This window comes from Pogona vitticeps, chromosome 2 (genome assembly GCF_051106095.1).
Source record: "Pogona vitticeps strain Pit_001003342236 chromosome 2, PviZW2.1, whole genome shotgun sequence".
Lineage (NCBI taxonomy): Eukaryota > Metazoa > Chordata > Lepidosauria > Squamata > Agamidae > Pogona > Pogona vitticeps.
The window spans coordinates 132399043-132422073 of NC_135784.1; the positions used below are offsets into that span (position 1 = coordinate 132399043).

The window sequence follows — 23031 nt, forward strand, 5'->3', positions numbered from 1 at the left end:
GCAGTAACCACTAGATGTTTCTATGCTGCATTAATATCTTATGGAGATCATGGCATTCCCAGGTGGGTGCTTAAACAAACTGCTTGGTTCTCATTTGTTTTTGACCTGCCACATGCCCATGTACAAAAATGAGTGGACCTGCCTTCATGCAGTAAAGTTATGCCCGAGGTGTTAAGCTTGAGTCTTTAAATCAGAATGATCCCAGTGACGCTGTATGCACAGAAGAGACTTGAGGATTGCAACTGAAAATTTTAAAAGATCATGGTTGAGAATATTTTTCAATTTCATGTTCAATTTTTTTAAAAAAACCCCGCATTTAGTCACCACTCATGTAAGTCACATTACAAAATACAATGGTAGGGGCTTTTCTCTGTATGGAGTTAATGGAGCCATTTGCATGTAAAGCCTTACCACGTATATAACCTTGGTGATACCTTTTTTCTTACCAGCAGATGTCACTGTTGTCAAACTAAAGAGTTTAGTAGACAAAGGAAGTAATTTTTCTGAAAAGAAAATCAGCATTCCAGGAGAGTGGAATTGGAGGGAAATAAGCATTTTGACTATGCAACTGTTTTCTCAGCCTTAACAATACAAGATACTAAAAAGCAGGACATTTTGCCCTTTCTCCCTCAGTGTGAATGTTTCAACTGAACCAGGTAAGTTATTTTCTTTGTACAGTATCTACCTAGGAGAGGGTCTCTTTTGTGGCTGTGCTAATTTTCTTGGCTTTAGTTAAAAGGTGTTTCCTGTTTCCGTTTCCTGTTTCAAGGTTGCATTTGCAGCCTCTCTTTCTGTATGCCCTGCACACTCCATTTTGGGCGCGAAGGAAGTGGCTTCATTAAGGATGGGGAGGGGAGAGGAAAGGCGACGAGGGAGGAGGAATTGTCCATTTGATTGGCTGGGTGAATAGCTCTGATTTATGAGATCCATCTGTTTCCTGTAATGAATTCATAAACCCATCAAACAATGACCCAAACCAATTACAGATGGAGGGGGAGAATACATTGGCATGCTATGTTTAATGCAGTGAGGCACTTGCATTGTATAATCAAAAATTCTTCTCACATACAGCACTTTGTAATGGAGCTGCCGTGTTTAATGGAAGCTGTAAATAAATCCTGTCACAGCAGCGGCCAAGAATGCATTGCTAGGCTTAACTCTTTCCTTTCTAATGTGCTGCTTTGTTTGTCCCGGTTTTCTCCCTTCTTTATGAATAAATCTATACATTTGTGTTTTTGTAAATTTGGAGTAGGACGATGCAGACTATTGTCTGTGATGCGAGCGCGGATGTTGGCGGTCTTGAACTGACAGAAATAGACACTGTGGGATGTAAACAGTTTCTCTTCCTCCTGTAGGTGTTCTTTCCTTCTGTGGCAGAACTGTGCTTAAGAGCTTCTGTAGTAATTGAAACCTGGGTGACTGATCCCATTCATTGTGTTATTAAAATCCATTTACAATTTCTTAATGCTTTTGTGTAGAGTTGGGATTCCTCTGAGATTGCAATCATTAAAATTCATATGTAAGCAATTATTGGATATGTTTCTCTAAAATTAGATGATTACATTAGATACCATTAAATACGGTATGATTATTAGCAGCGAGAAATATGGTTGCTTTTGCTGTTTGTTACGAATATCAGAAAAATCCAGATAACGTGGTTTATGTCTCAAAACAATCCATATTTGCTCTCTTTGTATCCATAGCCATAACCCAGCTCTGACTCTATTTATATAAAAAAGGGAAAATTGCAGCTCCTAAATCTTGTTCAGAAATAAAAAATAGTACAGTAAAATGCTATCCTTTAGAAATGAAGAATCAGTAGTTAAAAGTGGACTATTCCTCTGAATTGCATCATAATGACAGTAGACTAAATTTCATTTTCTGTATCTCAAGCAGCTGCTTAAATGACAACAGCCTTGGCAATATATTACGATCAGGTGAAAGGGTAGACAGGCAGCCTCTAGTGTAACTGGCAAGGTCTTTTCTTAGATTGGCAGATTGGCCCTTGGGGCTGATTAAATGTGTGCTGCACAGCATTTTAGTGCTGTAGTCTGGCTCTGCTGACCACAGCCTCTGCCACGTGATATGCCTTTATCCTATAAAATTTGCTTGATGTGTCTGGATGTGTTTTTGTACATTCAGGAGAACGCCATAACTTCTAGTGCATGCCATTAAAAAGAAGAAAGGTACTCTCAAAACAATTGACAGTTTATAAGTCAGTTGTTGGATCTGCTACAGTAAAGAAAGCATTAGTAAAGCTAATGCATTCACTCAAAGCAGCAGGCATTTTCCCACAATGCTGTAGCAAATCTGCACAGCTACTTAGCTGGCAATGAGGGCTGTTATGAAATTGCATGCAAAGGATTTTATTTTAGTATGTGTTACAACTTGATGCTTTGTTACTTTAAAATGCCTTATGCAAATCATTGTTATACTTGATATCCGAAGCAGCATGGTAATTTGGAACCGGGCCATTTGTGATCTCTGAAGTTTTAATTTATCTTGGTGGTGGAGCTAACTTCTTCTCTTCTGAATTCCATAAGCAGGTGAACTTCATTTTGGCAGGAATATTTTTTTAACAGTTCACTGCCTTTTAATGATTTTGAAAGAGCAGAACACATTTTTAAGGACCATTGAAAAATATTACCTCCATAAATAACTTTTGGCAAGATTAATTCTAAGTTAGTAGATGTATTATCCTTCTTTTCCTAACTACTGCTGTCAACATTATTTTTAAATATATATGCATTTTATACATTTACATATCTTAAAATCATAATGATTGTGGCTTTATAAGGTCCATTTTTATCTTAAGATCGAAGTGTAGATTTTCTTTGTATTAACAGCACTTTTTAAAGGGGAACACATATACTGTATTTTTTGCACCATAAGACTCACTTTTTCCCCACAAAACAGGGGGGTGGAAAGTCTGTGCATCTTATGGAGCGAAGAAAACAGATTATATTTTCCTGTTTTCTTCTCCTAAAAAATCGGTGCGTCTTATGGAAAGGTGCGTCTTATAGAGCGAAAAATACGGTATACTCTACCACACCAGTGGCAAAGTGGCTACAGTTGACCCATCATTAATTATTTGATCCAGGTTTAAAAGAAATATTGACCTTGAATTCAGCTGCAAGTCAGGCTCTGTTGATTGTGGCTCTCATTGCTACAGGGAAAGAGGTAAAACAGTTCTGTTGTTTAAATGCAGAATCATTATGGTCTTGTTGTTAAGTCCTGACTGAAAACAAAACATTTTCCTTTCCAATAGTTAGATGCAAAAGTAGAAATGTGATGTCCTAACGTATTGTATCATTGAGTCCTTCAAAAGCTCTAATAGTAAAGGCTCTTATTTTGAGTGCAAGCAATACTGATACTGACAGTGTTAAGCCAGTAAAATTTTGTTTATTGATCATTTGCAGAAATAACCAATGTGCCTATAAACTTTTTGTGTCTGTCACTGTGATTCCTTTTATTCCTTTGACAGTTAAACCTCCTCCTTAAAAGGAGTTCAGGTTAAAAGATTAATTTTAAGCCACATGGACAAACAGCATTAGCTAATTCTGTAGTTGTGCCAGGAAAAAGTTAGGCTACCCTAATGTATCAAGTCCAGGAGAACAATTTCTTCAAGTTGAGCAGTGTTTTTGGAAAGGTCATTGTTGTATCTGTATTCAGTTGTCCTGTATTTCCCTTACAGAGGGATGATGACCAGTGGCGTTTTGCAGAAATTCAGAAAGAATTGTTTCCAGATAGCTTAATCAATCTGGGGTTTTCTCTCCCATGTCTCGGGTCATACTGTTAATAAAATGTTACCTTAAGAGGTAAGATAATGTTAGATTCCATTTTGCCAGGGGCTTGGAAAAGGAAGGATTATAGCTATTATTGGTTTGATTCCTGCTCAGCAAAGCTAGATAGCTCATCAGGATTCACCAGAGATCAGGAAAGAATAGTGTTTAGACTACACTTTGTAGGCACGAGGAGTACTAATTGGTATCTACTTATAAAAAGCATAAGGTCTGTTGGCAGCAGAAGAGCTCTTTTCGTGCTTGCCACATAATGTATGGGATTGCTGGGTGGGCAGAATTCATTAACAAGAAAAACATCTGTCTTCTCTGACAGTAATACTCCTATAAAAGGACTGACTTGGAATTCATGCAGCTGGAATAGCAGAGTCTACCCTTAGAGTGTAAAAGGCATTTAAAGGATTAAAATATATTGAAGGTATATAGGATTTGACAAAGCAAACATAATGCAAGTACAACCTCCTGAAGGTTGAAGTTCATTGGTCTCTGAGAAAGTCATCCCAAGCTTTAGCATTTTTTTTGGACTCCCCTCATGTTCAGAGGTGGAAAGAAAGGTTCATACTTAAAGAGGGAGACACAACTTAGTGAGTCTGTGGGAAGGTCTGTAAACAGTTCTTCTCTGATGTTGAAATTCCCAACAGTAGAGAGTAGAGATGGGGATGGATATAAAAACGGATTGTTTTTTCCAGTTCTTCTCTGATGTTGAAATTCGCAACAGTAGAGAGTAGAGATGGGGATGGATATAAAAATGGATCGTTTTTTCCGACGAATATAGCTGATTTGTTAAATATCCGTAGATCCATATTTGTGGGTTCCAGTATCTGGGGGGAGCTTTCCTGGGGGAGTGTCTTCTTTGCGAGTATATAACTCAGGGGTATGCGATCCAATGTTCACCAAGCTTTCAGGAGTTGTAGAAAAACATCTGAGGAAGCTTCCCTGCAAATATGGTGTCTCTAGGTGGTTGGGGTCCAGTTTTATAGCTGTTTAAAGTAAAGACTGATAGATTTGTCAAATAATATTCGTATATTCATATCCGTTGATCCATTAACCTTGACGGATCACGAATCAAAACGGATCACCGTTTTTTTTTTATTTGTCCCCATCTCTAGTAGAGAGCATGAAAAGGAAATAGTCCATGTGCTGGAACTCCAGTTAATTGAGATAATCTAGATAATCAAATGCTTATCCTGGCTTGATGGAACAAATAAGGAAAACTTGAGATAATTGGAAACTACAAGAAGTTCTCTGCTTGTTGCCAATTTTGGAAGAGGAGGAAGGAGGTGGCAGTGCATGAGTTGGGTCTCTTGTCGGCTCAATTTCTTGGTGCTGAACTATAATTTAACATTGCCTCTGAATGAAACAACCTTTTAAAAGAATGCCATTTGAGTGCAGGAAGTGAACACAAATTTTCCCTACCTCAATATTAATGTATATTTTTAGAATGTTTCTTTCATTCTCAACTTCTTTGAAAATTTAGTAGTAAAAATAGTAACTGTTTCTAGAAGGTTAGTAGACTATTGGTTTGTTGCAGAATTGTATCTTTACTTGCAGACAGAAGTTTTAACTTTTGTAATACAGTACTTAGAATCTCCCTTCTATAGTAATCTTCCTCCACAATTCTTTTTGCCATCCAGTCTTCCTTTCCGTGGTCATATGATACTCTTCTCTCCCCCCCCCCCCCAAGACTTCCTCTACATACAAATTGATTGCTATGGTCTTTTGGCACATGACATTCATTGTTTTTGTTGAGAATGCTGTGTTTCCATGTAACCATAGGGAAATGTATGTATTTTCTCCTTTAGGACTCTTAAACAATAACATCTGTGAAGTCTACTGTAGCTTAAAAGGGATAAATGTGCCAGGCAGAAAGTTCACATTAAAAAATAAAAATAAAAACATGACTGCATTCTTTCAGCCATTTTGATAACTCCTTTGAAACTGCATTGTGTAGATAACACCCCCTACCAGTTCAATTTTCAGTTGCTTTATGCCAGAATCTAGTGCAAACCAAGTTTGGTCTCATTACTTCAAAAAAGATTAGCATGTGTGACATGTCTGATAGAAATCTGGAGGGCTGGTCTAGGATGTGCATCATGGCCAGGATGTGTACACATGGGCAGGTATAAATAAATGAGTAGGTATGAATGAAAAGAATGAGACAACAAAGATTTACCATCATAACACAGAATGCGCATCTGAATTACTCTTGTACTCCTGGTCTCCTGCCTAAGGATTTTGTGTTGAGATCTAAGATGTATAATTTCTTTGATATAAACACTGACCTTTTACTTTGGTGAAAAGGATGCATGCAGTATCTTCTGTTGCAAAGCCTTAAAAGTGTTGTCTCCTGTCAATAAATATCAATGCTAGAAAGGAAAAGTTTGAGAATTGTAGAAAGGAAGGGTTTCTTTTTGTTTGTAATAACTGAGAAATAGCATCCATGAAGCTTGCAGTGGTAATGCAGTGAATGGTTTAATGTGTAATAGTCATTATAGAAAAATCCATGCCTTCCTAGGTCAGTGGAATGCACACTCAGGTAAGTACATAGAAGACTGCAGTCCTAAAGTGTTGATTGGCTTTTTAAATCATGGTTACAGGTTTTAAGGCATTGAGTTAGGATATCATGTTAAATCCAATTTCAACAAGCTTGTTTCCTATTTCTTATCCCCACACCCCATCCTGACCCATCTCTCCTTTCTTCTTTTTGATAGAAGCAAAGAAAGAAAATAAATGGAATCTCAGGCAAAACTGATATCTCAAAATAGGCACTGTCAAATCAATATTCTGAACAAACACATGCTAATACAAAATATTGTAGTTTGGTAGCTGTGTGCATGTATCCACATATGTGTACATATGTACATATACCTCCTTATTGAACTGAAGGCCATCCTTGTCGATTAGTGTAAACAGTGTAACCAACAAAGGATATACATTTTTTTGTAGGGGCATCGACAAGCTATACAGGCTTTTTCAATGCCCAGTTGAGTCTCTATGATTATGCAGCCAGAGAGTTGTGGGTTCCTATATATCAGTGGTTTCCAGCCTTGAGTCTCCAGGTGTTCTTGGACTACAACTCCCAAAAATCCTGGCCAGCACAGCTAGTGTTGAAGGCTTCTGTGAGTTTTAGTCCAAGAATATCTGGGGACTCAAAGTTGGGGGCCACTATAATCCGCCTGCTTGGAAAAGTGATAAAAAGGTGGGAGGATGTTACAGTAAAGTTACATGTCCAGTGTTGTACATTTTTTTTGATTATTATATCTGTAACATTCCTAGCTATAAGTATTTAAATACATCCCAGATCCAAGCCCCATCCATGATTACAATAAGATTTTATTTTAAAAAAATAAAATTAATACTTTTAATTACTTTATTTAATGAAAAAGATTGTTCTGTCATTATGTAGCTTGTGTTTGATTGTTTACTTAAGTTTGTCCTAAGATGTGTTTAGTTCACATGCAATGTGTTAAAAACAAAGGTGTTTTTAAAAAAGATTTTGGTGTTTTAGTTCAGATTATATACAATTACGTGTAGATATCTTAAATGGTTCTATTCAGATGATATATTCCCCCTTTTCCATATCCCTATAACATAATGAAAGTAGTTAGTTAGCCAAATGCCTCCCCAAAAAAGATTCAAGCAAATACTCCAGCTCTGCTTTTGTGACAATACATCATATAAAACTTTCCAGAATCTTAACTCTTGCGGCAAAATATTGCTGCCTCAGCATGTTATAGCTTCAGAATTGTGGATAAAAGTGATGTTACACTTTCTTCTCAGTTTCTTCATGATTTCATTTATCTCTGTATCCAGTTTAGTGGATTACAATGTGCGTGTCTGTGCCTATATGTGTCTTGTCTGTCTGTCTATCTTTGTGTGAACTTTATACAAGTGTTTCTATGTTTTATACTTCATTGTTCTTGGATAATATTACCTCAGTGGGGATCTAGCTCTGGTTTCATTCCAATTAAAAATCTAGGAAATGTTTCTACTTTAGAGCAGCTGGAGAGGTTTAAACAAAGTCCGTGTCTCATCTGTATTCCCAGAGTACACATTCCTGGGCTGTGTTAAATGTACTGTATATGTAGTGCAGCACATTGACTTTGAGCTTTACAAATGAAGTTGAAAAGAATGTAAAACATAAGGGCTGAGGTGACTTTTGCAGAATACTTAAACTCATTTTTATTCTGTAATAGTTCAGAGGAGCAGCGAATGAAAGAATGGTGTCTCCTTTTGCAGCTACATATAGGTAGCTGATTTCGAAGATACAAGGTGAAGTCTTCATTGCACTTTGACAAAAAGTGAATAAGATTATGATAACTTTATACCTAATCTTCCTTAACATTTTTAGCATAATATATAAACTACAACTGATCATGGTCTGCTGACTACAACCATATGAACTTTTACTATGCTACATCAAGATTAGACAACATGGTGTGCTATGTATGGGTTTTCCCTTGAAAAGCACTCAGAAATGTTACTTGGGTCAAAGTGCAGTAGCAACACTTCTAAGTATACTCTCTATACTGAACATAAAAGTGTGGCGTTATTAATTTACGTTAGTAACAGATTTGCTTCCAGGCCAAATTCAAAATGCTGTCTTTAACCCTGACGTATCTTAAGAACTCTCCTGCTTCCTGTTATATTTGGGTCAACATCAAAAGCCCTATCCTGTGCCATGGAGAAATGAGTGGGTGGGGATGTGTACAGCAAAAATTTTCATATTTATTTCATTTTGGGTCTCAGTGCTTCTTTGATTTTCAGTGCATGAAGGGGTGTACCTCATTCAGGTCCCTGACTTTGTATTTTCGTTTGTGTTTTCTTTCACTAGTCCAAAAAAGCCCTAAAGACCTGATTAAAATGCTCAAGAAAAACAGAGGCAAGGCAACAGAGAACCTATCAACTCCAAAAGCAGACAACAGAGCATAACAAACAAAATCATTATCATATCAGTGCAGACACTCACTTAGCCCAGTGACACATTAATAAAATCACAGAGCTGCCATCCCTGCACCCCTCACAGAAGCAAGCAAAACAGTCCCCAAAAGCTCACCAGGATAAAGCCTTTAATAGAATACATGCAAAATAAATAAACCGTATAATATTTTTAAAATACATCCAACTGGGAAGTACCCCCCATGTGCACAGGGGGCAAATAGTAAATAAAAGGCAAAAAATATAATCAACAACCCCACCATCTTCTATTCTCTTCGTTGATTCCCCCAGGCAGGCCAAATAGGCAGCAAAAATAATCCAAGGACCACAGAAGCAGAAAATTCTCAAACAAATTGAGGGAGAGGGCGATTCAGAAAATAATCCCAAGGAAATATGCTGCCCAGCAGCAACACCAAAATAATCATATAAATGTGGGAAAGCCTACCTAGACAAAAAGACAAAAAAAGAGGCAGAATCCAAGATGGAGGCACAGAGGCAGGCAGGCAATGCAATCCAAGATGGAGGGCACCAGGAGCTTGCACACCCACAAGAAATAACTGAAGCAAAAAAGAGAGAGAGAGCATTCCTCACTGGGTTCCAAGGAATCCAGGTCTTTTTACATATATAACATTTCTGTTCCCCTCTAGATGTTCTGATTGTTTGCTGACAACATCCCTCACAATGCTTTTTTTAGATTAAAAATTTCCCAGGCAGTTTGATAAATAAAGAGTGAAAGAAAGGTTAAACAAAAAAGGGAAACAGGGAAGCATGAAACTTTCATGTACCTCTTTTCATTCATGTTTAAGAGCCTCTCTTTTAGTAATCAGTGAAAGAATATAAAAATGGAAAAAGGAGCCTCTCTTGTGTATTTCCTTTTCTGTGTTAACAGAAAAGGTCCATTCTTATTGGGGACATGGTTTTTTCTCATGAAACTGCAGAATGGAATGCCTTCCTAAAGAGGTACAGCAAGCTTAGCTTCTGTTATTATCTGTGTGAAAGTTAATCTTGTGCTGGTAGTAGTTACAGTCAGAATATTAATGGCCTAAATCCTCTTGCCCTGTGTCATAATGTAAGGGAAGATACATGTTGAACACTTGTGTCTCTGCTTGTTGTGATTCAGTGTACTTTTTGTCACTCTCATGCCTGCCGTAGTAGCCTTCAGATTGTATTCGTGTAATGTGGAATGGATAGTGTGTAGAGCTCTATTTGGATCGCAAACTTCAGTTGGCTCAGAATGCAGCTACCCAGCTATTGGCCTTGTACAGCCGCTGTGAGCATATAACACTAATATTAAAGGAACTATATTGATTTTCAGTTAGATTTTGGACTCCATTGAAGGTGCTGGCTTTGGGCTTTTGAAGCTATAAACTGCCTTAGTACAGGTGATCTCAGGGAGCAATTCCATCTGTATGAAATGCCTTTGCACACACACACAATAATTGGTGATCTGGGATGCCCCTTCAGTCTGAAGTTAGGTTGGTATCCACCAGAAACACTATGGTTTATCTGTCATTGCATTATCCTTGCAGTAATGCTCCCCCTAGTGAGGCCTTCCTAGCTTGTCTATTATTGTTCATAGACCATTGTGACAGGCATCTGGAGTCCTGGGGATAAGCAACATTATGCAACTTTAAATATAAAATACAGAGTTTCAGAAACCATTTACAAATGCTGTAGTTTTGCTGTCATCCCTTTTGTTTTAAGAGGTGTCAGTGTTGCCAATCAGTATATTCTTCCTTAGCATAAACATTTACATTTGTATTAGGGAAACAATATAGTGCAATGGATAGAGTATCAGACTGGAGCTGAAATCCTTGCTTGGCTGTGGAAACTCGCTGGAAGATGGCAGTGGTAAAGCACTCCATGAACACCTCACCTGAAAAAAAAACATTGGGGTCAGCAGAAGTTGGAAATTACTTGAGCATATATAACAACAAGTATCACTACTTAAAATTTGTATACCAGAGTGGTTTACTTGCTTACCACCTTGTCCTGGCAAAAGGGAATATAAATGAAAGCTGGTCTCACTTAGACTGCCTCTTGAAAGAACTTACGTCCAGTTATTCTTCCTGATTAATATTTTCTTAATATCTTCTTTCCCACAGTGCCAGAACCTATTAAGACCAGTTTAAGCCAGCCCCAACCTGCCGGTACCAGTACCAGTACTTCCACCAGCACTATTACTAACAATAGCAATGGCAAGCGTGCATCTGCCAATGGGCAGCAGCCAGCTGCATCCCGATACCTGCCTCGTGAGGTGCCTCCACGCTTCCGCCAACAAGAACAGAAGCAGCTCCTAAAGAGAGGCCAGCCTTTGCCGACTGGAACTCTGATCAGCACGAGCCCAGCACAAGGTACTGGACAAGCAGGAACAAGTCCTCCTCCCCAGCCAGGAGCAGGTGGACATCACCACCCCAGTAAGACTCAGACCCCAACAGGTAAGAGAGTTGTGCTTCCTTAGTACATTGTATGCAGAGAGGTCTTGTTCAGGTGCTCGATGAAAGAGTTGATATTTAACTCAGAATTGCCTTCCTCTCATTCACAGCACTGTGCCAGTTTAGAGAAGGAGATTTCGTTCTGTTCTATGTTATAAGGGCAAGTTCACCTAGGAAACAGGAGTGAATAATGTAGACGTGAAACTCTTTGTTCTTCAAAAAGACAAAAAAAGAAGCAATATTGGTAACTTATTAAAGAGTAGACACATACAGACTTAGTGTTACCTGTTTAAGCGGTGCTAACCTGTAATTAATTGGACAACAGTGAGAACTCCTTCCATCTCTTTGTCCTTGTGTGCCTTGGAAGAGATTTGATAACCAGGAATAACTCCATTATTTTGACCTCTTTTTTGAGATTTTACCAAACAGACTATATAAGGCTTTGTTCCTTTGTTCAATGCTGAAATGACATCTTCAAATCTTCTTGCATATTGAATGGCGAGTATAAACTTTATGCTAGGAAGCAAGATGTTTCAAATAACATACTAGCTTGTTGAACTATATGTTTACCCGTATTGTTTACTGTGAGCAAATGGAGTGCAGTGGAAGTCTGCTGTAAAGCTAATGATAGTTTTTCTAAAACAGTCAACAGATTTCCACCTTTGTTTTGTTGATCAGTTTGATTTGTTCTTTGTAATTCTCAGGCACAATAAAAAGGATTCCCTCCTGAGATAAATGAGTTTGTTTCCAATGCAGTCTGTTTGAAAGCTTAAGAGCATGTGAAATTGGTGAAGTTAATAAAATCAGCTTCTTGCCTGAAGGTCTTTTAACAAATACATAAGAACACAAGAGCAGCCCTGTTGGTTCAGGCCAAGGGTCTATCTAGTCCGGCTTCCTGTATCTCACAGTGGCCCCACCAGATGCCTCTGGGAGCACAAGAGACAACTAGAGACCTGTCTCCTGATACCCCTCCCCTGCATCTGGCATTTGGAGACCCTTTCCTTTTAGGTCTGGAGATGATACATGCCCATCATGGCTTGTAACCTGCAATGGACTTTTCCTCTAGAAATCTGTCCAATTCCCTTTTAAAGGCAGCTAGGCCAGATGCCAGGATATGTCCTGTGGCAAGGAGTTCCACTAACAACATGCTGGGTCAAGAAATATTTTCTTGTGTCCGTTCTCACTCTCCCAACACTCAATTTGAGTGGATGTCCCCTGGTTCTAGGGGACTGGAATGCTAAAGTAGGGAGCCAAGAGATAAAAGGAACAACAGGGAAGTTTGGCTTTGGAGTTCAGAACGAAGCAGGACAAAGGCTAATAGAGTTTTGTCAAGAGAATAAGCTGGTCATCACAAACACTCTTTTCCAACAACACAAGAGGCGACTCTATACATGGAAATCACCAGATGGGCAATATCGAAATCAGATTGATTATATTCTCTGCAGCCAAAGATGGAGAAGCTCTATACAGTCAGCAAAAACAAGACCTGGAGCTGACTGCGGTTCTGATCATCAGCTTCTCATAGCAAAATTCAAGCTTAGACTGAAGAGATTAGGAAAAACCACTGGGCCACTCAGGTATAATCTAAACCAAATCCCTTATGAATACACAGTGGAAGTAAAGAACAGATTTAAGGAACTAGATTTGGTGGACAGAGTGCCTGAAGAACTTTGGATAGAGGCTCGTAACATTGTCCAGGAGGCAGCAACGAAAACCATCCCAAAGAAAAGGAAATGCAAGAAAGCAAAGTGGCTGTCCAACGAGGCCTTAGAAATAGCAGAGAGGAGAAGGGAAGCAAAATGCAAGGGAGATAGGGAAAGCTACAGAAAATTGAATGCAGACTTCCAAAGAATAGCAAGGAGAGATAAGAGGGCCTTCTTAAATGAACAATGCAAAGAAATAGAGGAAGATAATAGAAAAGGAAAGACCAGAGATCTGTTCGGGAAAATTGGACATATTAGAGGAACATTTTGCGCAAAGATGAACATGATAAAAGACAAAAATGGAAGGGACCTAATAGAAGCAGAAGACGTCAAGAATACACAGAGGAATTATATCAGAAAGATTTGGATATCCCGGACAACCCAGACAATGTAGTTGCTGACCTTGAGCCAGACATCCTGGAGAGCGAAGTCAAGTGGGCCTTAGAAAGCCTGGCTAACAACAAGGCCAGTGGAGGTGATGGCATTCCAATTGAACTATTTAAAATCTTGAAAGATGATGCTGTTAAGGTGCTACATTCAATATGCCAGCAAGTTTGGAAAACTCAACAGTGGCCAGAGGATTGGAAAAGATCAGTCTACATCCCAATCCCAAAGAAAGGCAGTGCCAAAGAATGCTCCAACTACCGTACAATTGCACTCATTTCGCACGCTAGCAAGGTTATGCTCAAAATCCTCCAAGGTAGGCTTCAGCAGTATGTGGACCGAGAACTCCCAGAAGTACAAGCTGGATTCCGAAGAGGCAGAGGAACTCGAGACCAAATTGCTAACTTGCGCTGGATTATGGAGAAAGCCAGAGAGTTCCAGAAAAATATCTACTTCTGCTTCATTGACTATGCGAAAGCCTTTGACTGTGTGGACCACAGCAAACTATGGCAAGTTCTTAAAGAAATGGGAGTGCCTGACCACTTTATCTGTCTCCTGAGAAACCTATATGTGGGACAGGAAGCAACAGTTAGAACTGGTCATGGAACAACTGAGTGGTTCAAAATTGGGAAAGGAGTACGGCAAGGCTGTATATTGTCCCCCAGCTTATTTAACTTATATGCAGAATACATCATGCGGAAGGCTGGACTGGAAGAAACCCAAGCCGGAATTAAGTTTGCCGGAAGAAATATCAACAACCTCCGATATGCAGATGATACCACTCTGATGGCAGAAAGTGAGGAGGAATTAAAGAACCTTGTAATGAGAGTGAAAGAGGAGAGTGCAAAAAACGGTCTGAAACTCAACATCAAAAAAACTAAGATCATGGCCACTGGTCCCATCACCTCCTGGGAAATAGAAGGGGAAGATATGGAGGCAGTGTCAAATTTTATCTTCCTGGGCTCCATGATTACTTCAGATGGAGACAGCAGCCCTGAAATTAAAAGGCGCCTTCTTCTTGGGAGGAAAGCGATGACAAATCTTGACAGCATCTTGAAAAGCAGAGACATCACCTTGCCAACAAAAGTCCAAATAGTCAAAGCTATGGTTTTTCCTGTCATGATGTATGGAAGTGAGAGCTGGACCATAAAGAAAGCAGACCGCCGAAGAATTGATGCCTTTGAATTGTGGTGCTGGAGGAGGCTCTTGAGAATCCCCTGGACTGCAAGGAGAACAAACCTATCAGTTCTAAAGGAAATCAACCCTGAATGCTCACTTGAAGGACAGATCCTGAAGCTGAGGCTCCAGTACTTTGGCCATCTCATGAGAAGAAAAGAGTCCTTGGAAAAAACCTTGATGTTAGGAAGGTGTGATGGCAAGAGGAGAAGGGGACGACCGAGGATGAGATGGCTGGACAGTGTCTGCGAAGCAACCAACATGAACCTGACACAACTCCGGGAGGCAGTAGAAGACAGGAGGGCCTGGCGTGCTCTGGTCCATGGGGTCACGAAGAGTCGGACACGACTAAACGACTAAACACAAACACCCCTGGTTCTGGTATTGCATGAGAGGGAAGAGAGCTTCCCTCTATCCACTTTATCCAGCCCCTGCATAATTTTATACGTCTCAATCATGTCCCCCCTCAGGCACCTTTTCTCTAGACCGAAGAGCCCCAAATGCTCTAGCCTTTCCTCATGAGGGAGGTGCCCTAGCCCAGTCATCATTTTAGTCATTCTCTTCTGCACCTTTACCAGTTCCATAATGTCTTTTTTGAGGTGCGGTGACCAGAACTGTACACAGTATTCCAGGTGCGGCCTTACCAGGCTTTTGTACAACGGCATTACAATGTTGGCTGTTTTGTTTTCAATTCCCTATTTAATGATACATAACATGGAACTGGCCTTCTTCACTGCCACTGCACACTGGGTTGACACTTTCATTGAGCTGTCCGCAGCACACCAAGTTCTCTTTCTTGATCCGTCATGGACAGCTCAGAACCCATTAACTGATAACTAAAGCTTTGATTTTTCTCCCCAATATGCATTACTTTACATTTTCCTATATTGAAGCGCATTTGCCATTGTGCCGCCAATTCTCCCAGTTTGGAGAGATCCTTCTGGAGCTCTTCACAATCCCTTCTGGTCTTTACCACCTGGAAATTTTTTGTGTCATTTGGAAAATTGGCCGCCTTACTGTTTATCCCTGTCTCCAGGTCATTGATGAACAGGTTGAAAAGCACTGGTCCCAGGACACATCCCTGGGACACACCATTTTTCACCTCTTTTCACTGTGAAAATTGCTCCTTGACATCTACTTTCTGTTTCCTGGTTCTCAACCAATTCTCAGTTCATAAGAGGACCTGCCCTCTTATCCCCCGACTGTGGAGTTTTCTCAGCAGCCTTTGCTGAGGGTCCGTGTCAAACACCTTCTGAATATCCATTGGTTCACCTGCATCCATATGTCTGTTGACCTTTTCAAAGAATTCTAAAAAGTTTGTGAGGCAAGACTTACCCTTAGAGAAGCCATGCTGATTTTCCATCAGCAAGGATTGTTCTTCTACTTTACAGCTTAGAATATTAGTAGAGAGTAACAACAACGAGAGGGAACCTGTGGAAGTAGTTAGCAATCTGCCCAGAGTCCACCCCTTTGCACATGTGTAACAATTAGCCTTTCAAAAAGCCTTAGTGGATGCTAGTGAAAACGTTTTAAGAAGCAGATTATCTTGTGCTGGGTATGAGGTTTGACTAACATTTCTATTTCTAAACTCTGCACCCTCCCCACCCACAACCACCACTGATGCCCGTGCAATCTTCTGCCCCATAGCAATTTTTAAAAGCTTCCTTTTAATGGATTGCCTGGCAGGGTGAATGTGTTAAAAAAGAGAAAGAAAGAGGGAGTACATAGTGATATAGGCCCTACTTGCATTGGGCTTTGGCACTGTAGGCTACTAGTCAGCAGAGCCTGGTAGTTGGAACATTTCCCACAAGCAGTTGTGACCCTTGATCTTAAAAATATTCCTAGTCTTGATACAGAAGAGCACGTATGCACAAATAAGGTAGGATGATGCCAAATTTTCTTTGGCTTCAGGAATTAGTGTGTTGATGCAGGTTAAGATCAATAAATCCATTATGAAAACATACCTCTCTCAACTTGACATACCTTAGAAGCATGGTGCCCAAAGTGGTAGCCGTTCCTCCCAAAGGAAAGAGAAGTAACATTAGGGAAGTATACATTCCTCTCCTCAAGATATCTTAGCTTGAACTTGTTGCATCTTGATTGGGCCAAACATTGGAATGCTAACCACCTCCTTTCATGTTCATGTAACTTAAGGATCTTCAGCTTCTTGAATTGTTGTTGTCAGATAGTAAGGGTTATTCAGGCAACTCCATATTATATTCATTTTATTCCCTTGAAATTGCATTGTGAGCAGGTGTTAAACCATAATGGTGTTCTTGAATATTCCTGTGATGTGTCAAGCAAATGCTATCAGCCAAACTAGTTCTCACGCTGAGAAACTCTCATAAAGTATCTTCTAAAGTTAGAGAAGTGCACGTGTTTTGAAGACCTGTTTTGTTCACTTAATCAAAATTGTGTTTTTTACAGTGGAGCAACATTGAATTCTCAGTAAATTATAGTTCTGTGCTAAGTGATTTATATACAGTGGTGCCTTGCATTGCGACATTAATTCGTTCCAGTGTAATCGCTGTTGAACGAAAACGTTGCAGTGCGAAATAAAAAAGCCCATAGAAACGCATTAAAATGCGATTAATGCGTTCCTAGGGGCTTCAAACTCACCGTTCAGGGAAGATCATAGCGCAGCCATTTTCGCTGCCTGTTAAGCGAGGAATCCGTCCCAGAAAACAGCAGGTGGCCATGTTTTTTTCCCAGTGGCCATTTTGAAACCGCCGATCAACTATGCGAAAATGGTCACTTTGCGATGATCGGTCATCGCAAAGCGAAAATACCCCATAGGGAACATTGTAAAGCGATCGCTTTTGCAATCGCAAAAAGTTCGTCGCAAAGCAATTTTGTCGCTAAACGGAGCGCTCGCTAAGTGAGGCACCATTGTGTTATTTTAGATTTGTTCTGGCATTCATGTAATGTGGACATTAGCTCCTGTTACAATAACAATTTTCATTTTCTTCAGTTATTTGTAACCTGTGTAGGTGAATATAATGCAACATGTAATCTTGCTTCAAGCTTGGTTGATTTGTCAGACCTAGATTTTAGGTGTTTGACTTCCCCAAATAATCCTACAAAAATTCCGTAGACCTCCAGGGTAAAAGTTTAATTTATCCTACAAGAGTTTGCAAATTATATAGCTTTTGTTTTGTTTTTTTCTGCCTATAGCTAACTGGGCTTCAGGGCAAGCAGATACTTTAGCTCCTCTAACCCTGACCCCATCTTCCCTTTTCAACAATCCTAGTGCTTGCCCACATAGTAGTAACAATGAGCTTGGGCCATTCTTAGTTCACAGAGGTGTGATACAAATTGCATGCATACCAGTTGTTGGTTTCCTGCACCACCCAGTCTGCCTTCGATTAGCAGATTATGTGATTAAAATGAATGTAGGAATTAGGTGTGACTATGAAGGCCGAAGAGTTAATACAGAGTAAACTGTTCAGTGCTGTTTTTCAAAAAGCAGTGAATTACTCTGTTTCCACACTGATTTGAAACCAGAAGAGTTCAAACCATTTGTATAGAATGCTGATTTCGCTGTCAGGTGTAGGACTTTGCTTCTCAAAATCTGAGTTTGCAACTATGCCTTCACTTAGTGTAAGCTGAGATGTTTGACAGCTGTTGCGTTAAGAAACTTCAGACCGTAAGTTGGCAACCATGCAAGTTCCAAATGCATTATGTGATATTTTAGCAGGATGAACTAGTCCTGTGAGAGATAGTAGGCTCTATGCCAATTTATATCACAAGTGAGTGGGATAACTTGTGGAAACCAGAGTATATTTCTTCCGAATGACAGTTTGATTTTTTTTAAAAAAAGGACTACTTATGCTGATGTAGGCAATGTGAATGCTTGTTGTTGTTTAGTCCTTAAGTCCTGTCCGACTCTTCGTGACCCCATGGACCAGAGCATGCCAGGCCCTCCTGTCTTCCACTGCCTCCCAAAGTTTGGTCAAATTCCTGTTGGTAGCTTCAATGACACTGTCCAACCATCTCATCCTCTGTCGTCCCCTTCTCCTCTTGCCCTCACACTTTCCCAACATCAGGGTCTTTTCCAGGGAGTCTTCTCTTCTCATGAGATGGCCAAAGTATAAGTGCCTCAGCTTCCAGTGAGCATGAGTGTGAATGCTTAGGCTATATAAAATGCAATACAAGGCATGTAAGTGAAGGGTGAAAGCATTTTCCCCTACAGAAACAGATGTTAAGAACACACTAAACATTGGCCTCTTGAATCAGTTCATAAAGTGGAACTGTGTTACCAGGCTTTTTGATTAGTTCTGGGAACAGTGGAGGTCTACTAACATACATGGTAAAATATGTACATATTTTGTTCACTTGTTTTTAAATGCCCACTTCATAATTGTTAGAGGTGAAGGAGTGCTATAATTTGTGTAGTTAATCTTTAGAATTAGCTGCTTCAGAATATGGTGATAGCAAAACTTTTAAAGAAGGCTTTAATTGGAGAAATACATGGTGCTGTATCAGTGATTTTTAACCATGATGTTGAAATAGAATCTGTGTGATCAAAAAATTATATATCTTTGAATACCAATTGCTGGTGGATATGAGGGTTCTTGTCTTCATACACTGCTGCTGCCCTCCCCAGATATGCTTGGTCGCTATGTGAAATAGAATAATACAAGGTGTACACTTCTCGTTTGAGCAGCTTTTATATTATGAGTTGTAGTGCTTTACATGTTGGCATAAAAGGCAACAAGGTTTAGGTTTGGTTACTTCAACTCCCTCTTATAGCAACATGTACACAAGGCTGTAATAACTTTCTGTGCTAACATAAGATTCTGTCTGACTGTACATAAGAGCTTCCCCCCCCCCAAAAAAAAACCCTTCAAGCTTGGCTTCTCTCAGCAAAGATGAGGCAACAATTGAAGAATATTTTCTGGAAAAGTTCTCTATAAATCACAAATCTTACGTACAATAAAATGTGCAGGGGAATTTGTTACTAAGTTTATTAATTGAACAGAGCTTAATTTGATTGCTTCCCCCATGAAGATTATCATGCTGAAGTTTCCTGACACCTTCCAAAGGCAGCTCCACATACAGGAACATAACATGTAGGTTGGGGCTAGAAAAATCTTCGTCACCCACATTCCATGCAAGTGCTCAGGAATTCAAAATACCTTTCTACCCCTTATCCAATACATGCATTTTAAAATGCTTCAGGTGTGTCTTCGTGTGTATTACTGATGAGTGTTTAGTTAGCACAGTAGGACCCTCATATCCATAGGATTAGTATTTGCTGATTCACTTATCCATGGTCGGAAAATATTAAAAGAAAAAAAAATACATAATTTTAAATGATGAAGTTATACAAACTGGCCACTAGAAGGAGCCAGAGACTATGTTTGCTAGTGAAATACAGTATATTTCCATGATGTCATTACCAGAACTGGCAACAAGGAGGAGTCAGAAACCATGCTATGCATATCATAGCTATTATAATAGTTTTCACTATAATCCATGTTTTTCAGCATCCTGGGGGGGGGGGGGGGGCTTGGAACTGATCCCCAGTGAATACAGGGTTTCTACTGTATATTACTGCAAATTTTTATTAGCTAAACCTTGGTGGCTAGAAAATTTGAGATGTAAATCTGTCAGAAAGTCTTATTTGTCCTCATGCAAATTGTGTTGGAATGTGTTCATTGATAAAGGAAAAACATTCATTTTATGTGCTCTCGAATTGAGCTTTGAAATGGCTGGATAGTTCAGTGAGTCATGTATCTGGCTGCAGAGCCAAAGGCTGGAAGTTCAAGTCCCCACTATGTCTCCTGTATGTAGAGCCAGCTGCACAGTCCCAGTGTGCCCCCAGAAGAAGGGAATGGTAAACCACATCTGAGTGCTCTCTGCTTAGAATAGCCTGGAAAAATGTCATCATAGGTCAGAATTGACTGTGTGGCACACTACTACTACTACTACTAGTAGTAGTAGTGGTAGGAGGAGGAGGAGGAGGAGGAGGAGGAGGCTTGAGTTCTGGGAGTTTTTTGGCTTTTGCATTTGGTTAAGTTTTGGGTGTGATTAGGCCCTGATTTCCTGTTTCCTTTTATTCATATACTTTAATATTGAGAGAAAAGGCCTGCAGTTATTTAATATGTGCAGTAGTAAGAATAAAGTTCAAGAATCATTAGCAACATGTGTGTGTACACGTGCGCATGCGTGCATGCACACACATTGTCCTCTCATTTTCCTCTGTCTTTGTTGTAGCTGAAGTATTAAAGCACTTTTCCCAGTTGTTTTGACCTCTTACTCCATTTTATGACTTCTGATTATTTGTGTATTAGACATCCCTAATACTAGCAAAAATAATGTTTGCTAGCTGAGCTGAATGCCAAAGATTTCTTAAGTTGTTGATTGTCCTCCTTTTTTCTTTCCTCGTTAAATCTTGGAAACTGTAGACAGATTTTGATGTGTGTGAAAAAGTCATCAGATGGTAAACAGACTACTGTGAAATGTTTAAATCAAAATGTACGTATTTTAATGTTTACTTTCATAAAGCAGTTCTGATCTCATACAAAACAACATACAGTATTTTGGTTCTGTCTTTGTCATATCATTTGTTCGTGTGGAGTTGTACATAAACCTTTAGGAATCATTTGACATAGTTTAGAATCAAATATCAGTTATATTAATGCTTTCTGCTGTCTACATTATTTAGAATCCTAACTCATCCTGTCCGTGAAGTCTCAGGAGTGGCTAACATATGAAAACAATAAGGAATAAAGCATTTAATAAGATATGAAAATAAATCTGCCATCAGGTTTCTTATGGTTGTAAAGCAAGATACTTCCTAATTTTAAAGCGAAATGATTTTGGTCTCTTGGTGGCACATCAAAGGGTTTGTATGTCTGTAGGAAGAAATCTGTTGTTGGCAGAGGGCCTCAAAAAGATTTTGTTAGTGCTGATGCTGTTGAAATTTAAATATGTAAGTGGAGAAGCAAAGAGCATGCTACACTAGATGTATGCTTGAAGGAAAGAAAGTAGGAGGTGAGAGGCAGTGAAACTGAAGGGATTTTGTTCTTTCAGTAAATTTGAAATAGATGAATAATAAAATTGTTAAAATACAAAATGCTGTAGATTTCCATTAATCTGTGCTATCCAGTTAGGTAATACATATAATATATATGCAAATACATACCATACTTACTAAAACAGTATCAGTAGTGGTGCTTGTGGTATTACAACTGCTATATAGTTTATACCTATTTCTCCTTGTTTAGGCCCTGGATGCCATTTATGTGGCATTCCAAGATGGTCTTCCATGCAGGCAGTTCACCTTCTTTATTTCATTGGTAGAACTGCCACTTCTATTCAGAGCATAAGAAGTACTTCTGTTGCATATTGCATTGATATCTTGAAAGAGCAATGGAGTATACCTGACTATTTTCAAAAGGAAGTATATTTTGAAAACCTAGTATAGAAGATAAAAGTGGGTTGGTAAGTGAACCGCTAGGCATATTCCAAAGCAGTTTTGTTCAGTGTCAAAGAGCATAAAGAGCAGAAGTGGCAGTGTTGATCTGTTTCAATACGTGTAACAAACAAAAGCAAAACAAACACAAATCCAAAGTCCTGTAGCACCTTTGAAAGTAATATATCGTTGAAGACATGAATTTATAATCCACAAAAATGCGCACTGAAATTGATCCATTCATCTTAAATAGACTTTATTTTGCTTGCTTTGTGTTGTCTTGTTATTGTTATGTGCTATCAAGTCACCTCAGATGTATGGCAACCCTGTGAATAAATAATCTCCAAAAGCCTAGCTCATGTCTTACAAACAGAAGATTGTGGCTTCCTTTCTCATTCTCTTCCACCTTATATTAGGTTTTCCTCTTTTCCTACAGCCTCCCACTTTTCCTAGGATTGTTGTCTTTTCTAGTGAATTTTGCCATGTCCAAAATACAATAGCCATAGTTATACAATTCTAAATAACACATTAGAATCTGGATGTTAGCTTATTTTCCTGGGTATACAGAAGATTGGATGGGTGCTTTTGTCTAAAAGCATTTTTAGGTAGGTACCAAATTATGGAATTCCCCCCCCAGGCATTATTCAGCCCTACATCCAGTAAGAAGGCAAGGAAAATATAAAATTCAGTTGATTATGTGTTTGTTAACATTTGCTTTTAAACCTAGTCGCATTCTACCTGTAGGGCATTAATTGAAATGTCAGTTCTTTGGTAGCTGAAATTCTAATTTTCAGGATTAATTTATTCATGTCCAGAATGAATATTTTTATTCTACTACACTATTCATGTTAGTGTGTAGCATATGGTAGTATTAAAAAGTAAGAAAAGTAAAATACTAACATATTGTTTTTATTGGCTAAAATCCTGTTGGGTGGGGTCTCCCTGCATAATAGGAAAGTGGAATTATTGGTGCCTGGAGTTGAACGGTCAAAAGAGAATGTTGGCCGTGACCTTTAATTCCAGGCCTTTAAAATAATTGCTGATAGGCAAAAGGGGAAGAACAGAGCCATGGTAAGAGGCTAAAGTTTTCTGAGCTTTGGGAGCTTCTGAAATATACCAAGTGAGGTATATAATTTGCAAACCTTTACTTCTTCACAATGGAGTTTTTGTATATT

General features: G+C 39.2%; 1 protein-coding gene across 23 annotated transcripts in view; it reads left to right on the forward strand.

The window, feature by feature from the left end:
* TNRC6C (trinucleotide repeat containing adaptor 6C) overlaps positions 1 to 23031 on the forward strand; it is a 599421-nt gene that overhangs the window by 502717 nt on the left and 73673 nt on the right. For all 23 annotated transcript variants that reach the window (XM_078385974.1, XM_078385967.1, XM_078385970.1 and 20 more), the window contains one exon: positions 10844 to 11176. In XM_078385974.1, coding sequence (XP_078242100.1) covers positions 10844 to 11176 — 333 coding nt within the window. The remainder of the gene's footprint in view (positions 1 to 10843; positions 11177 to 23031) is intronic.